This window comes from Phocoena phocoena, chromosome 5 (assembly GCF_963924675.1).
Source record: "Phocoena phocoena chromosome 5, mPhoPho1.1, whole genome shotgun sequence".
Classification (NCBI taxonomy): Eukaryota; Metazoa; Chordata; class Mammalia; order Artiodactyla; family Phocoenidae; genus Phocoena; species Phocoena phocoena.
Genome location: NC_089223.1, coordinates 20,698,595 through 20,717,732, shown reverse-complemented (window position 1 = coordinate 20,717,732; position 19,138 = coordinate 20,698,595). Strand labels below are relative to the sequence as shown.

Genomic DNA, 19,138 nt, shown 5'->3' with positions numbered 1-19,138 from the left:
ATTTAAACTTGTATGACAATCATTTTCAAACAATCAGAAAAAAAGAATAGTACAATGAATAACTATACACTTACCAACTTGATTTGATACTTGTTAACACTTCACCATATATGCTTCACATACATATTTTGTGGAACCATTTCAAAGTAAGCTATACACGCCCAGTCACTTTACCCCTCAACCTCCCAGCATACCTCACCAAAGAATTAGGGCATTTTCTTTCCTAGACACAACATCATTATCACACCTAACACAATTAATTCCCTAATATCTAATTCTCACTCCTTATTCAAATTGTCCCAAATGTCTCCCATAGCTGTTTTTTTCTAACCAGGATTTGATCAAGGATCCCACATTGCCATTTGGGTTTTATGCCTCTTAAGGGTATCTTTTAATGCAGAAAAGTTCTTCTCCATCCCTTTGTTTATAACATTGACTTTCTGAGGCAAGGAATCTGATTTCTAAAAATAAAATCAGTCAATTTACTAATACGTAAAAGATACGTATGTCAGATCAGAAACTCGCATGTCCCTGGCCAACACGTTTGCTCCCTGTAAAATCAGTCAATTTACTAATATGTAAAAAAAATGTATGTCAGATCAGAAACCCACATCTCCCTAGCCAACACGTTTGCTCCCTGTAACCAAATTATAGGAATTAAAATCGTCAAGAGGTTGCCTTGGTGACAATAGAATTGGAACAAAGGAAATAAATTCTATAGTTCAGATATTTTTAAAGATAAAAAGCTTTGATATGCGGGTGGGGGACCATCTTCTTTTTTCCACATGTTGTTTAACCAAACTCTGTGTGTGTGTCTTTGTGTGTGTGTGTATGTGTTTATAGTTTACATCTTTAAATAGTTCCAATTTAAATGCAAGATAGAAATTGTTTAAAAATTCTCAAGTGTAAGATTTGGAAAGTTGTGGGTTTTTTCCCACTTCCAAAGGATAATGAGTTTGCAGTAATTATGCTTTATGGTCAAAATTTTGCACTTTACCCCCTGACGGGACACATTAAATTTAAGTTCTCCATGAAAATAAAAAAAAAAAATTGCACTTTCTCTTCCTTTATTGTCTTCAATGTGTAAAACAACTAAAATGTCACAATACAAGTCACTATAACTGACTAAAATACTAAAAAGTAAAAAGACCACAGAATCATAGCATTTTAAAATATTAGCCCCATTTTACCTGAGAAGAAAACAGGCAGAGAGCTACAGGGCTGTGGTAGCATAGCCAGCGAGCGGCAGAACAGGATGCAAAATACTAAAAAGTAAATAGACCACAGAATCATAGCATTTTAAAATATTAGCCCCATTTTACCTGAGAAGAAAACAGGCAGAGAGCTACAGGGCTGTGGTAGCATAGCCAGCGAGCGGCAGAACAGGATGCAAAATACTCAAAAGTAAAAAGACCACAGAATCATAGCATTTTAAAATATTAGCCCCATTTTACCTGAGAAGAAAACAGGCAGAGAGCTACAGGGCTGTGGTAGCATAGCCAGCGAGCGGCAGAACAGGATGCAAAATACTCAAAAGTAAAAAGACCACAGAATCATAGCATTTTAAAATATTAGCCCCATTTTACCTGAGAAGAAAACAGGCAGAGAGCTACAGGGCTGTGGTAGCATAGCCAGCGAGCGGCAGAACAGGATGCAAAATACTCAAAAGTAAAAAGACCACAGAATCATAGCATTTTAAAATATTAGCCCCATTTTACCTGAGAAGAAAACAGGCAGAGAGCTACAGGGCTGTGGTAGCATAGCCAGCGAGCGGCAGAACAGGATGCAAAATACTCAAAAGTAAAAAGACCACAGAATCATAGCATTTTAAAATATTAGCCCCATTTTACCTGAGAAGAAAACAGGCAGAGAGCTACAGGGCTGTGGTAGCATAGCCAGCGAGCGGCAGAACAGGATGCAAAATACTAAAAAGTAAAAAGACCACAGAATCATAGCATTTTAAAATATTAGCCCCATTTTACCTGAGAAGAAAACAGGCAGAGAGCTACAGGGCTGTGGTAGCATAGCCAGCGAGCGGCAGAACAGGATGCAAAATACTCAAAAGTAAAAAGACCACAGAATCATAGCATTTTAAAATATTAGCCCCATTTTACCTGAGAAGAAAACAGGCAGAGAGCTACAGGGCTGTGGTAGCATAGCCAGCGAGCGGCAGAACAGGATGCAAAATACTCAAAAGTAAAAAGACCACAGAATCATAGCATTTTAAAATATTAGCCCCATTTTACCTGAGAAGAAAACAGGCAGAGAGCTACAGGGCTGTGGTAGCATAGCCAGCGAGCGGCAGAACAGGATGCAAAATACTCAAAAGTAAAAAGACCACAGAATCATAGCATTTTAAAATATTAGCCCCATTTTACCTGAGAAGAAAACAGGCAGAGAGCTACAGGGCTGTGGTAGCATAGCCAGCGAGCGGCAGAACAGGATGCAAAATACTAAAAAGTAAAAAGACCACAGAATCATAGCATTTTAAAATATTAGCCCCATTTTACCTGAGAAGAAAACAGGCAGAGAGCTACAGGGCTGTGGTAGCATAGCCAGCGAGCGGCAGAACAGGATGCAAAATACTCAAAAGTAAAAAGACCACAGAATCATAGCATTTTAAAATATTAGCCCCATTTTACCTGAGGAGAAAACAGGCAGAGAGCTACAGGGCTGTGGTAGCATAGCCAGCGATCGGCAGAACAGGATGCAAAATACTCAAAAGTAAAAAGACCACAGAATCATAGCATTTTAAAATATTAGCCCCATTTTACCTGAGAAGAAAACAGGCAGAGAGCTACAGGGCTGTGGTAGCATAGCCAGCGAGCGGCAGAACAGGATGCAAAATACTCAAAAGTAAAAAGACCACAGAATCATAGCATTTTAAAATATTAGCCCCATTTTACCTGAGAAGAAAACAGGCAGAGAGCTACAGGGCTGTGGTAGCATAGCCAGCGAGCGGCAGAACAGGATGCAAAATACTAAAAAGTAAATAGACCACAGAATCATAGCATTTTAAAATATTAGCCCCATTTTACCTGAGAAGAAAACAGGCAGAGAGCTACAGGGCTGTGGTAGCATAGCCAGCGAGCGGCAGAACAGGATGCAAAATACTAAAAAGTAAAAAGACCACAGAATCATAGCATTTTAAAATATTAGCCCCATTTTACCTGAGAAGAAAACAGGCAGAGAGCTACAGGGCTGTGGTAGCATAGCCAGCGAGCGGCAGAACAGGATGCAAAATACTCAAAAGTAAAAAGACCACAGAATCATAGCATTTTAAAATATTAGCCCCATTTTACCTGAGGAGAAAACAGGCAGAGAGCTACAGGGCTGTGGTAGCATAGCCAGCGAGCGGCAGAACAGGATGCAAAATACTAAAAAGTAAATAGACCACAGAATCATAGCATTTTAAAATATTAGCCCCATTTTACCTGAGAAGAAAACAGGCAGAGAGCTACAGGGCTGTGGTAGCATAGCCAGCGAGCGGCAGAACAGGATGCAAAATACTAAAAAGTAAAAAGACCACAGAATCATAGCATTTTAAAATATTAGCCCCATTTTACCTGAGAAGAAAACAGGCAGAGAGCTACAGGGCTGTGGTAGCATAGCCAGCGAGCGGCAGAACAGGATGCAAAATACTCAAAAGTAAAAAGACCACAGAATCATAGCATTTTAAAATATTAGCCCCATTTTACCTGAGAAGAAAACAGGCAGAGAGCTACAGGGCTGTGGTAGCATAGCCAGCGAGCGGCAGAACAGGATGCAAAATACTCAAAAGTAAAAAGACCACAGAATCATAGCATTTTAAAATATTAGCCCCATTTTACCTGAGAAGAAAACAGGCAGAGAGCTACAGGGCTGTGGTAGCATAGCCAGCGAGCGGCAGAACAGGATGCAAAATACTAAAAAGTAAATAGACCACAGAATCATAGCATTTTAAAATATTAGCCCCATTTTACCTGAGAAGAAAACAGGCAGAGAGCTACAGGGCTGTGGTAGCATAGCCAGCGAGCGGCAGAACAGGATGCAAAATACTCAAAAGTAAAAAGACCACAGAATCATAGCATTTTAAAATATTAGCCCCATTTTACCTGAGAAGAAAACAGGCAGAGAGCTACAGGGCTGTGGTAGCATAGCCAGCGAGCGGCAGAACAGGATGCATGCTGAGTGGCCCTGGAGCCTACACTTCTTTTGCTACACAACCTCTATGGTGAGCCGCCTTACCCAGAGTCAAAGAGCCAGTTACTGGGGGAACTGGGCTGATACCCGGATACCCCATTCCCAGACTGGTCGTTCTCAGTGTACTCCAGGGTATTTAGCCCAGCTATTTGGGATGCAAGAGGCTGTCGTGTCTTCTCCCCTACTATTTTGGAAACGCTAGTGTTTTAATGCCTTTATTTTTCTCTATTATTCATAGCCTCTGTAACTGCCTTTGTACCCATACACCAAAAAAGGCCCAATAAAAAGTTTCTTGGAGATGCCTACAACAGATTCAAGGCTGTCACACTTTCTTTAGAAAAATTACAGAGAGCGCTTTTCCTGATGCTAAAAAGTTATATAGGCTCATAATTCCATTCTGCTAAGGTCCCTGAAGACTCATTCCCATTTTACAGATGAAGAAAGTGAAGAAGGGTCATTTGCCTTGTGCCAGACAGTGACTGCACGGCAAGTGCAGTGGAACCCAGCCTAGGCTCTCCAGCCATGACCATGACCCTCCTTCCCCTGCCCAGGGGCAAGATATTCCCCGAGCACACTTCTCTGGATGGTTTCTTAAAAATGACAGACCCTTTTTTTCCTTTTTCCTTTGTTCGTTACAAAGTCCATTTTCACAGGCAGATGTGTTTTGCGCTGTTAGTTGATGACTCTCTTCTCTGGCTACTTGATGTGTTTGCCTGACTTCCCTCACCAACTGTTGCATTCCTGCAACTAATGAAGTGGGCTCAGCTGCCTTACCAGCATCTATCTGGAACTTCCCATCAAGAGAGAAGCAGTCTTAGAGGTGAGTGATGGCAGTGGTCCCTGGAAAGCCCTAGACACAGACAGGCCAGGCTGCTTTCTCCCTACACCGGCAGTCGTGACTTTGGCACGTGCTCCTAAAACCAGGGCGCAACACACTTCCACTGATGCTACGGATCCTCCCCCTCAGAGCAAACTTCAGTCGTTAAACTAACAGGAAAATCTAAAGGGGATGTTTCTACAAAGCCATTTCAAAAAGAAAGGAGACTTACTTCTTTTAATTGAACAAGTGGCACCATCTAACCTTCAGAGTGGAAACATCTTCTGCGAGCGTTTGAGCAAAGGGAGGGGGGAACGTTAGAAGTGCCTCAGTTTCTCGCAACATTGAAGTCCAGGTATTCATCCAGAAAGCTGTTTGCAATCCCCACGGTGCTTAGGACAGTCAACAAGGCCAAAACCCCCAGACTCAACCGGAAACCAGTGATCCTGCAGGCGGATGTGAGAGAGAGAGAGGTGATAAATAAACTGGGCTACAGGGATGAAGCTGGGGAGCCTGGGGCAGAACTCTCATTGTGGACACTGCCCAGAACTTCCATTTGAAAATTTTGATTCATCAGATAAATTAAAGAGGATGCCTAGCCACAGAGGTCAAGTGGCTCCTTTTGAACATTCAAAGGATTATCAAGGCTGGGAGGGATTATTTCCTTGGTAAATTTGGGAGATAGTGCAAAATGTTTGCAAGGATTTAAAGTGTGGTGGTCAAAAGAGTGCACACTTAGTGTACAGTTTTATCCTTGCAATTTCCTGTCTCACACCTAGTTGTGGAGGACCTGATGAGACTTGGCCTCAGGCAACGTAGATCATTTCTGCCATCACAGCCATCAGTGCTATAATACTCTCAGGAACAGGAAGCTAATATAGACTCCATCCTGCTACTTTTTGTCTAAACACACAATTCTTGGGTGTTCCTTACCTTTTTTTTAGCAGCTTCTGAGTATCCCCAGAAATACTGGTGATGGACGTATATGTACACCAGACTTAGACAAGTATCAAAAAACTATAGAGAAAAAAAAAAGAAAAGACACAGAACATGATGGCAGCCTCTCAAAACGCGGTGTGAAGATTGACAACAGTCACAGAACGTGTATCTGACAAAAGGCTTGTGTGCAGAGCTCTGGCAATCCAATAAGGAAAGAAAAACAACTTAATGTTTTTAATGGGCAAAATATTTGAATAGAAAATTCACATAGCAAGATAAACAAATGTACCAATACGCACATGAAAATTTTTTCAACATTATTCAACATCATTCAATATCAGCAAAACTGCAATTTAAAACCACAACGAGGTGACACCACTTGCACACCCACCAGAAGGGCGAAATTTTAAATAGACTGAAGCATAAAATATTGGGGGTGTTGGAATCTCATACATTATTGGTGGGAATGCAAAATGGTACAGCCACTTTGGGAAAAGTTCTGGTAGTGTCTTATAAAACTAAACATTACTTTCTGACCCAGCAATTCCTTCCTTTCCTGTGTATTTACCCAAGAGAAATGGAAGCAGATGTCCATAAAAAGACTTGTACAGAATGGTCACTGCAGCTTTATTCATAATAGCCAAACACTGAGAACAGCCTGGAAACCTATCCACAGGAGAATGGATAACCAAACTGTGATAACCATACAACAGAGGCCCGCTGGCGAGGAAAAGAAACAGACAACTTGCAACAAACAGCATGGTGAATCTCAAAAATATTTTGCTGAGTGACTGAAGCATTACACAAGAGTACATACTATGACTCCAATTATAGAAAGTTCTAGAATGGAAAAAACTAAACTATGATTTAAAAATTCAGAGCATTGTCTGCCTCTGAAAGGGACTGGGAAGGACCTGAGGAAACTTTCTGAGTGGTTGTCATGTTCCATATCTTGATAGGGATTTGAGTGACACAGCTGTATACACTTGTCAAAACTCATCGGATGGTACACTTAAGATTTGTGCATTTCACTAAATACAAATTTTACCTAAAAGAAAGGTAAAATGTGGGGTTATATTCTGCCATCCAGTCCAATGAAAACTCTCAATATCTTCCCTACACTAGGGACCCTCTGCTTCCTCAGCACTTCACAGATGTAAATTGTCAGAGCCCTCTTCGAAAGACTAGAAGTCTGTCTGTGGGACTCTGATACGCTGGATAAAATGAAATTCTTTATTTTATTAGGTCATAAACATTTTTTTTTTGGCTTCTACTATATACCAGGTATTATTCTAAGGATTGGAGTTAGCTGTGACAAAGATACAAGCTCCCTGCCCTTATGGAGTTTATCATCAAAGACAGACAACAAAGGGGAAAACAAGAAGAAAAATAGACTTGAACGTGCTGTGAAGGAAATGAAGGAGGATGGGCCGCCAGGAACTGGAGGAGGCCGCCTTTAGGAAGGGTCAGGGAAGGCCCCTCTGAGGGGGTGACGCTTGTGCTGGGCCCCGAAGGATGAGAACAGGAGGAGAAAGGGTTGCAAGGGCCACCTGGCCTCTGAGGAAGGGGAGAGGTTCTGAGCACGCTGCGGTTTAGAAACTCCCTATCTAATCCATTACTCCCAGAAATCCAATGAGAACTGTTCAAGGCAGTTAACAGGCAACCTACTCTGGATGAGAAAGAGTGCAAATTACAACAAGATACCCAAGATATCCTCTGACGCCAGAGTTAGCCCGTCTGCAGCAGTGTCCTTGGATGCAAACAGACAGTGCTTATTTTGTATAAAACAACTTCCAGGGTCAGTAGATGTCTGGTTGCGTATCTGCTGTTTAATAGTTGTAAGGACCATGGTCGTCATTAAACTTACCTTAGTTGAAATACCACCCAGCCATCCACAACGTAATCATAAATATTGGGTAAAACTCCACACAGTTTTGTCTGCAGGAAGAAAATAAAGACGTGGGTTATTTTATGAAAAAAACTATACACCAAAGCAGTGAGTTTTCATCTATAGGTACATGTGCACCCTCTTCTTACAAAAATAATTATAAGAATTAACCTAAAGAGCATAAATGTCCTTACAGGTAAAATTAGTCTTTCAAGGTGGGACTCAAACATTTTTTAAACCTCAGAGCAGGGCTAAGAATCACTCTCCTACATGTAAGTTGCCAGCAATAGAAATGAAGTGTAGCTCTTTTCCAAAAGACAGGCCTGGAGATGGTCCTGATTCCGAGCCTAAAGATCATTCTGTATCTTATCTAAATAACCCAGAAAATTACTCAATTCATATTAAATGGATTTCTTCCCCAGAATTCCCTTGCATCTGTTGCCTTCCATTTGAGTTACTCAGCACATTAAAAATGGTTTTTAAATAATTCCCCTAAAGCCTCCTGAAATAAAGGAATGAGTGTATTTCATTCCCATTTTATGGAGGAAAAAAAACCTAAAGACTGAGAACCCAAGCTGATGGATGCCTTGCAGAGAAACAGAGGTAGTCTGTGTCATCTCCAGATTCCAAAGCTCTGTCCTAATGTCAAGTCAAATAGCTTCTATTCACAGAAGACTTGGATGGAAAATTTGACACTATTTTAAGCGAAAGGGAATGCTTCTCTGGGAACTATAGTTAATTCATCTGCACCTAGCAAAAGGAAAAAAGATGAACTCCGTTCATCTTCCTTCCTGTGCTACACCCCCAAGTGATCTTGGTTAGGCTGGCTGAGCTCTTTCCTGACAACATCACAACCAGAAAAAAAAACTTTAATGTAATTCATAATGAGGTTTTGAGTTGATCCTGGTGGAAGAGCCATAGTCTACAGGATTAGAAATGATCCTACATGCTTCCTTAAGCCGTACAGCTTAAGTAGGTAAGGTTATGAGGCAATTGACCCAGAAACGGTTGATTCTGGTTCTTGAAGGCTGAGTCTTCTAACCCAGGTCACCATGAATGATTCTTCCTTCTTTTCTTCCCCCTTTTTTTTTTCTCTTTTCTTTCTTAATGAAAAAAAAAAAGGTGTTTTCTTTTCTTTTGTGACCAAGATGGTGACATGGAGGCTCTCAAACTTCCCTCCTCCCACAGATGCACCGAATGTACAGATACACACAGAGCAATTCCCTCGGAAAGAAATCCAGAAGTCAGCTGAGTGACTCCTACACATCAGGCGAATAAGAAAATAGCCACACTGGCAGTTCCCTGGTGGCCTAGTGGTTAGGATTCCAGACTTTCACTGTCGTGGCCCAGGTTCGATCTCTGATCAGGGAACTGAGATCCTGCAAGCCGTGTGGCATGGCCAATAAATAAATAAATAAATAGTAGCCACAATGAAATAAGCAGGAGAAGCTGAGACACACTCTCATCATAAAAACCACCCCTGGCACAGCACAATACATTCAGGAGAAAATCCTCAACCCCCAGCTTCTCCCTGAGGAGCAAAGGGCTTAGATTGCATATCTAGCACCCCAACTTTTAAGACTTCCACCTGAGGGCTGGGTCCCCAAAACACCTAGTTCTGCAAGCCAGTGGGGCTTGCATCCATGAGACCCACAGGACCATAGCAAACAAAGAAGCAATTTTAAACTTTGCAAGCCAGAAGGGAGTGGGAAGATATACTCAAAGTGCTGAAAGAAAAAACTGCCAACGAAGAATACTCTACCCTGCAAAGTTGTCCTTCAAAATTGAAGAGATAAAGAATTTTAGAAACAAAATCCGAAGGAGTTCATCACCACTAGACTTGATATAAGAAATGTTAAAGCGAGGTCTTCAGAGAAAAACAAATACTGTATGATATCACTTACATGTGGAATCTAAGAATTTACAACAAACTAGTGAATATAACAAAAAAAGAAGCAGTCTCAGAGATATAGAGAACAAACTAGTGATTACCAGTGTGGGAGGGGGCAACAGAGGAGTCGGGGAGTGGGAAGTACAAACTACTGGGTGTAAGATAGGCTCAAGGATGTATTGTACAATGTGGGGCATATAGCCAATATTTTGTAACAACTGTAAATGGAAAGTAACCTTTGAAATTTTTATTTAAAAATTAATAAAAATACTGACATATGTAAAAAATATAGGTCCTCAAGTTGAAATGAAAGAATGCTAATTACTAATATGAAAATATATGAAAGTATAAAACTCACCAGTAAAGGTAAATATATAATTTAATTCAGAATTCTCTCATATTGCAGTGATGGTGGGTAAGTCACTTACAACTCTAGTATAAAGGTTAAAAGACAAGAGTATTAAAAACAAAACAATAATAATTTATTAATAGCTATACGATATTGAAAAATATCAATTTGTGACATCAAAAACATAAAATGGGGAAGGACTGTAAAAATATAGAGCTTTTGAATGCATTCAAAGTTAAGTTGCTATCTGCTTAAGATGGACTGTATAAAGATAAGATGTTTTATGTAAGCTTCTTGGTAACTGCAAAGCAAGTTTATAGTAAAAAAAAAAGTCTATAGTAGATATACAAAAGATAATGAAAAAGGAATCAAAGCATAGCACTATAGAAAATCATCATATCACAAAGGAAAAAAGCAAGAAAGGAACAAAGGAATTACAAAACAGCCAGAAAACAATTAACAAGATGTCAATAGTAAGTTCACACCTATCAATAATGACTTTAAATGTAAATGAACTAAAGTCTCCAATCAAAAAACACACAGTGGCTAAATGGATAAAACAATATAAGACCCAACTATATGCTGCCTAAAAGAGATTCAGATAAAATAGACTTTAAGTCAAACACTTTAACAAGATATAGAGATGGTCATTACATAATGACAAAGGGATCAATTCATCAAGAAGATATGACAAGTGTAAATATTTATGCACCCAACATTAGAGCACCTAAATATATAAAGCAAATATTAACAGATCTGAAGGGAGAAACAGACAGCAATACAATAAGAGTAGGAGACTTCAATACCCCACTTTCAACAATGAATAGACCATCCAGATGGAAAATCAATAAGGAAACATTGGGCTTAAACTACACATTAGACCAGTAGACCTAACAGACATATTCAGAACATTCCAGTTAACAACAGCAAAACAGACATTTGTTCTCAAGTGCATATGGAATAGGATAAATCACAAAATAAATAAACTCAAGAATATTGAAATCATATCAAGCATCTTCTCTGACCACAACTGTATGAAACAAGAAATTAATTACAAAAAGAAAACTGGAAAATTCATGTATATGTGGAGATTTAAAAACATGTTCTTGAACACGAGTCAAAGAAAAACATCAAAAGGGAAATCAAAAAATACCTTGAGACAAATGAAAATGGGGACACAATATACAAAAACTTATGGAGCACAGCAAAAGCAGTTCTAGAGGGAAGTTTATAGTGACAAATACCTACATTAAGAAAAAAAGAAAGATCTCAAATAAACAACCTAAATTTACATTTCAAGGAACTAGAAAAAGAACAAACTGAGCCCAAACTTAGTAGAAGAAAGGAAAAAGCAAAGGTTAGAGAAAAAATATGAAATAGAGACTAAAAAGACAAAAATCAATGAAACTAAAAACTGATATTTTGAAAAGGTAAGCAAAATTTACAAAACTTTAGCTAGACCAAGAAGAAAAAAAAGAAGACTCAAATAAATAAAATCAGAAATTAAAGAGGAGACATTGCAATTGATCACACAGAAATACTAAGGATCATAAGAAACTATTATGACCAATTATATACCAACAAAGTAGACAACCTAAAGGAAATTGATAAATTCCTAGAAATATACAACCTACAAAGTCTGAAACATGAAGAAATAGAAAATCTGAATTGACCAATTACTAGTAAGGAGATTGAATCAGTAATCAAAAACATCCTGACAAAGAAAAGACCAAGACCACAACTGGTGAGTTCTACCAAATACTGAAACAACAGTTAATACCATTCCTTCTCAAATCCTTCCAAAAAATATAAGAGGAGAGAATACTTTCAAATTCATTTTGTGAGGCCAGCATTACTGTGATACCAAAGCCAGACAAGGACATTACAAGAAAAGAAAACTATAGGTCAATATCCCTGATGAGCATAGATGCAAAAATTCACAACAAAATTTTAGCAAACTGAATTCAACAATATATTAAAAGGATCACAACCACAACCGAGTGGGATTCATCCCAGGGATGCGAGGATGATTCAACATACACAAATCAATCAATGTGATACACCACATTGACAAAATGAAGGATAAAAATCACATAACCATCTCAATAGATGCAGAGAATGCATTTGCCAAAATTCAACATCCATTATGATAAAAACTCTCAATAAACTGCGTATAAAAGGAACACACTTCAACATAATAAAGGCCATGTATGACACGCCCACAGCTAACATCATACTCAACAATAAAAAGCTGAAACTTTTCCTCTAAAACTCAGGAACAAGACAAGGGTGCCTACTCTCATCACTCCTATTCAACATAGTACTGGAAATCTTAGCAATTAAGCAAGCAAAAGAAATAAAAGGCAACCAAATCAGAAAGGAAAAAGTAAAATTGTCTCTGCAGATGACATTAGATATAAAAACCCCTAAAGATTCCACCAAAAAACTGTTAGAACTAATAAGTTCAGTAAAGTTGCAGGATACAAAATCAACACACAGAACTTCCCTGGTGGCACAGTGATTAAGAATCTGCCTGCCAATGCAGGGAACATGGGTTCGAGCCCTGGTCCAGGAAGATCCCACATGCCACACAGCAACTAAACCCATGTGCCACAACTACTGAACCTGTGCTCTAGAACCCACAAGCCACAACTACTGAGCCCATGTGCCACAACTACTGAAGCCTGCGTGCCTAGAGCCCGAGCTCTGAAACAAGAGAAGCCACCACAATGAGAAGGCTGCGTACCACAATGAAGAGAAGCCCCCGCTCACCACAACTAGCGAAAGCCTGCACACAGCAACGAATACCCAACAACAAAGACCCAATGCAGCCAAAAATAAATTAATTAAAAAAAAATCAACGTAGAAAATCATTTGTGTATGTATACACCAACAATGAACTATCAGAAAGATAAATTAAGAAAACAATCCCATTTACAATTGCATCAAAATGAATAAAATATTTGGGAATAAATTTAATCAGGGAGGTAAAGACCTGTAAGACTGAAAACTACAAAACATTGATGAAAGAAATTGAAAAAGACACAAATAAATGCAAAGGTATTCCATGCTCATAAACTGGAAGCATTAAGATTGTTAAAATGTCCATAATACTCAAAGCAATCTACAGATTCAATGCAATTCCTATCAAAATTCCAGTGGCATTTTTCACAGAAATAGGAAAAACCCCTAAATTTCATATGGAACCAAAAAAAGAACACGAATAACTAAAGGAATCTTGAGACAGAAGAACAAAGCTGGAGGCATTGCACTTCCTGATTTCAAATTATATTACAAAGCTGTAGTAATTGAAACAGTATAGTATTGGCATAAAAACAGACACATAGATTAATGGAACAGAATAGAGAGCCAGAAATAAACCCATGCATATGTGGTCAATTAGTTATTACAAAGGAGCCAAGAATATACAATGGGGAAAGGATAGTCTCTTCAGTAAATGGTGTTGAGAACACTGGACAGCCAAATGCAAAAGAATGAAACTACCCCTGTCTTACACCATACACAAAAATCAACTCTAAATGGATTAAAGACTTGAACATAAGACCTGAAACCATAAAACTCATAAAAGAAGACATAGGGGAAAATATTCTTGACATTGGCCTTGGCAATGATTTTTTGGATTTGGCCCTAAAAGCAAAGGCAACAAAAACAAAAATAGGGATTCCCTGGTGGCTCAGTGGTTGAGAGTCCGCCTGCCGATGCAGGGGACACGGGTTCGTGCCCCAGTCTGGGAAGATCCCACATGCCGTGGAGCGGCTAGGCCCGTGAGCCATGGCGCATCCAGAGCCTGTGCTCCGCAACGGGAGAGGCCGCAACAGTGAGAGGCCCGTGTACCACAAAAAAAAAAAAACACAAAAAAACAAGTGGGACTACATCAAACTAAAAACCTTCTTCACAGCAAAGGAAACTGCCAACAAAATGAAAAGGCAATCTATGGAATGGGAAAAAGTATTTGCAAAACCACACATTTGATAGGGGGTTACTACCCAAAATACACAAAGAACACATACAACTCAATAGCAGAGAAAACCAAATAACCCAATTAAAAAATGGGCAGAGAACCTGAAAAGACATTTTTCCAAAGACATAAATGATCAACGGGTACCTGAAAAGGTGCTCAACAACTCTAATCATCAGCGGAATGCAAATCAAAACCACAGTGAGATATCACCTCACACTTGTTAAAATGGCTATTATCAAAAAGCCAAGGAACAAGTGCTGGCAATAACCTGGAGAAAAGGGAACCTTATACACTACTGATGAGAGTGTAAACTGATACGACCACTGTGGAAAACAGTATGGAGGGTCCTCAAAAAATTAAAACTAGAACTACCATATGATCCAGCAATCCCACTCCTGTGTATATATCCAAAGGAAATGAAATCACCGTCTTGAAGAGATATCTGTACTCTCATCTTGATTACAGTGTTATTCACAGTAGCCAAGATATGGAAACAACCTAAGTATCCAACTGTGGATGAATGGATAAAGAAAATGTGATATACCTATATGTAATGAAATATTATTCAACATTTAAAAAGAAGGAAATCCTGCCATTTGCGACAAACTGGATGAACCAGCAGGGCCTTATGCTAAGTGAAATAAGCCAGATAAAGAAAGACAAATAGTGCATGGTATCACTTACATGTAGAATCTTTAAAAAAAAAAAAAAGGTGAACTCACAGAAACAGAGAGTAGAATGGTAGGTGTCATGGCCTGAGGGTGAGCAAAATAGGGAGAGCCTAATAAAAGGGTACAAACTTTCAGTTATTAAAGGAATGAGGTCTGAGGATCTAATATATAACATGGTGACTATAGTTCATAACACTTTATTGTATAATTGAAATATGCTAAGAGAGTAGAACTTAAGTGCCCTCACCAAAAAAAAGAAAAAAAAGACTAAATATGTAAAGGGTAAATATGTAAGGTAAGGGATGTATTAATTAACTCAGTGGGGGAAATCCTTTCACAAATTATACATTTATCAAATCATCATGTTGTACACTTTAAATATCTTACAATTTTGTCAATTATACCTCAATAACTCTGAAAAAAAATCTCTAACTCAAGAAAAGGAGAAGAAAGCCTAATTACAAAGCATAATTCTTTCCTCATTCTCCATAAATCTACAGGAAATTGTGGATGGGTTAACTCAACCTTATTAGTTTCTGACTCAACTACATTAGAAAAAACTCCCTGCTAATCATTCAGCCATCTCTTAAAGCTGCGTAAGGAAGCTTCGTAACTAACTGCATAACTCAGCGCTCATATATAGACCACAGCTGGTGCAGAGTCAGAAGCACGAGTGGACCTTTCTAACCCTGAGCCGGCAATGACAACGGTAATGTCACCCACTCAGCTCTCTAAGAGCCAGAAGAGCGACCATCAGACCCTCGGCACACCAGAAATGCAGAATACGAATGCCAAATGCTTTCCTCTTCATTTTTTTTTACTGTTGCTTTTAAGGCCTGAAAGGCCACTGGAACGACCTAAGGAATATCTTGTCCAGGGCCTGACACTGATACCCTCACAAACCATAGCCACAACTTTCTCATTCTTAGGGAAATAACTGAGCTTTGTCTTTCTGCCATTTCCTATCCTTGGCATTATTTTGCTTCTGATGGTTGCCTTTTTACCAACGTCTTTTAAAGTTTGTGAGTTCCTATGGTAGGTTAAGTGAAAAGATACTTTACAAATGTGAACAGTCAGAATGATTACAGCTATGTTAAAAAACATTTCCTTTTCCTCGGCTAAATTCATGGACCTGTTTTCCATGAAGTAAAAGAGAACAGGAGCAGAAGGTTCCTCTATTTTCCACACCCAATGTCAAGGATATTATCCCCTTTGGCTTCTTCTATGAGTTTTATCCTTTTCGGAAACAAAACACAGTTGTCCCATCTTCTATCTAGTCTTGTAAAACACCTTAAATTATCCCAAAATTTAAGGGGTAAGTTCTTCCACAATACGACACAAAATAGCCATGATGAGATTTTTTTTAAAAATCACCCTCGAAAAAAATTAAAATAAAAAATCACCCTCAGACTTCCCTGGTGGCACAGTGGTTGGGAATCCGCCTGCCAATGCAGGGGACACGGTCCCTGGTCCAGGAGGATCCCACATGCCAGAGAGCAACCAAGCCCATATGCCACAACTATACTGAGCCTGCGCTCCACAGCCCACGAGCCACAACTATTGCGCCCGCGTGCCAAAACTACCAAAGCCTGGCGCCCTAGAGCCCGTGCCACAACAACTGATCCCACATGCTGCAACTACTGAAGCCCACGTGCCTAGAGCCTGTGCTCCACAACAAGAGAAGCCACCGCACCTCAACGAAGAGCAGCCCCCTCCCGCTGTAACTAGAGAAAGCCCACACGCAGCAACAAAGACCCAACGCAGCCAAAAGAAATAAATAAAAAAATTTTTTAAAATCACCCTCAAAACCAGTCCATATTATTCTTCATAAAGACTAACTATTTAGAAGGTTTTTTCTCCCCACTGTACTGGCAGCCTTGGCTAGGCATGTGGGGCAGATGATATTATATAAAAGCATCCCAGCCAAGCCCAAACTGAGCTGCAGAGGCAGAACCTTGGGTCTGTGGCCCCTGTGGGCATCCGCCCACACACACTGAGAAGCAGGTGTGCTTTTGTGTCTCTTATTTGCAAGAGGAAGCAGGCCTCTGGGCAAGAAAGAGTAAGGAAAGAGGAAATGAGGAAAACGGAAGGATGTTCTGGGGTCTTTCCCACCCCTGCCCAAGCCAGGGTACGGGTTTCACACCTGAATGGAGACCAGGCTGAAAGCTGAAGGACGGTCTTCATGAAAGGACTGGTGAAACTCCAGATGTCTGCAGTGCTATGCCTCAGACAGAAGTGCCAAACAGCTGCAGAGAGCCACAGCCCTCACCTCCCTCTGCCACAGACCAAAGAGCATCCGGAGAGCAGTCATGGAAGACTCCAGGACCTGGGGAGGGATCCCGAACTCACAGGACCGGAGGGCTGGAGCACGGCAGTGGCATGGCCCCCCACTTCAATTGCTAGGCAACAGAGCTGTCCCTGCCCATGTGCCCGGGGGCTCCAGGAAGTAACTGAGAAGATGGAGGAAAGGGGTGCCGAGGTCCCGGGGGAGCAGTTAGAAGTCACGGAGACTCAGGCAGGGATGTGAGTGTAACTGCATTTGTGCTCCCAGAGGGCACAGCCTGGTGGATGTGGGCAGTTTAGTACCATACCTCTGCACCCTCCTCTCCTAAGAAATGAGACTCTTTGTCCCCTATAAGCCGTTAGTCACTGTTGGTCTCACCCTGACCTCCTGTCCCAGCTGCGCTCGTTGTACTTTTCTCCTGGTCCCTTGTTTACCGACCCGCCTTAAGCCCTGAAGATGTGTCCCACTATCACCTTTCAGAGACTGAAAACAATTCTCTGACAGCGAGCCTGGGGCCCTGCTATTGCTAAACGGTCTTCCCTGCTGCTGCCTGCTGAAGACACGAGGTATTGCTTGGCCTTAAAATAACTGGAATCCCATTCCGGCTGCTCAGTCTGACCTCCCGCACCTCCTCCACCACGTGACCATGTCCTTCCACCACCAGCACTTTCGGGTCCCTGCAGACCCCACAGCACCGTTAAGTGGTCCACGCCCGGATGTGCTCCAGAGCAGCTTGTTCACAGTGAGCTGTCCACAGACATTGTTTAACTCAACGGGACCAAACACTGAAAATGTGTCCTGCACAATCCTATCAGTGACTAATTACAGTCACTTCGCCAGGAAAACCAAAGTGAAAATAATCGATGATCTCTTTTTGGACATGAAGGCAGATTATATTCTAGGAGATCCTCAGGAAAAATCTACGGGACAGAAATGGGACAGAAATCAGCTGGCAGCAGCTGTGTCAGTTTCCCTTTGCGTGGGAACAGAGGGTAATGTTGGTTCTGACCATCGCTGGACCGCCCCATTTCCTGTGTGTCCACGCTGAGGGAAAATGAGTCTGTCTACTCATTCCCTGGTGAGAGCCCTCTTTGCACTATAATCCTGTGCTCTTTGATATTTAAGCTTCCCTTAAAAAGATAAGGGAGAAGCTTCTCTTTTGTTATAGGCAGATGTCATCATGGGCCTCAAGTTCCACCCAGGGGTAATAACAGAAAGAGTCTTTACTGGAAGAACAGTGGGGTGACCAGCCATCCTGGTTTGCCCTGGACTGAACAGGTTTTCAGAACGGGGGACTTTGATTTTTTAAACCAGGACAATCGGGGTTTGCCTGGAACGGAGGGATTTCCTGGGACACAGAAATCGGAGTGCTAAAACTGGGAAAGTCCCAGGCAAACTGGAAAGAGTTGGTCACCCTAGAAGATGGGCCAGTGGAGCCCATGGAGATTGAATATTTAAAGCCACTGAAAGCCCCCATCGTCGGTCCCCAACTCCAAGGGAGCCTGGGCCTGGGGGATCAGGACATGTGACCACTGCAGATCCCTGTCTGGACCCGAAGGCTGGGAGCGCTGAAGGTAGTCCTAAACTAAGCACTGCTTGGGCCCTGTCTCCGTCACTAAGTGTATGTACTATAAAGCTCACCCCATACTGGAAAAGAAAGAATCATATTGCGTTCTGGCAGTGCCTAAAACCCTAGTCTCTGACTTTTTTTAATTGCACAACCCCAATAAAAAATATCTGCACGTCCTACTATAGCAGAGGCGGCTGGCTGACAACAGGGATGGTGTGAAGCTGGTGCTGTGCAGTAGCTGCCCAGTCAGGGATACACTTCCCAGCCTCCTGGGATCTTAGTGGGGCTACTTCTTGCCAATGGAAAGTAAGGGAAATGACATACGTCACTTCTGAGCCAGATGGCTAAGCAGCTGGTGTGCCAAGCTCCCCTCACCCCACGCACTGGTTGCATGGAGACAATGCTGAGGACCCGGATGGGGACAAAACTCTTAGATGGAAGAAACCTTGGTCCCTAAATGACCATGTGAAAGGCCACCCAACCAGGAGCACCCATGTAGGACTTGACGTGAGCAAGAAAAACGGTAAACTTCCGTGACATTAAACCACTGGATTATTACATTGGC

General features: G+C 41.0%; 1 protein-coding gene across 1 annotated transcript in view; it reads right to left on the bottom strand.

Annotated features, from left to right (window-relative positions):
- Nucleotides 1–5,316: 5,316 nt before the first annotated feature.
- Nucleotides 5,317–19,138, bottom strand: part of MGST2 (microsomal glutathione S-transferase 2) — a 35,864-nt gene continuing 22,042 nt past the window's right edge. The window contains 4 exon segments of the mRNA XM_065878180.1: nt 5,317–5,336; nt 5,339–5,447; nt 5,936–6,015; nt 7,806–7,876. Of these exon segments, the coding sequence (XP_065734252.1) occupies nt 5,317–5,336; nt 5,339–5,447; nt 5,936–6,015; nt 7,806–7,876 (280 nt within the window).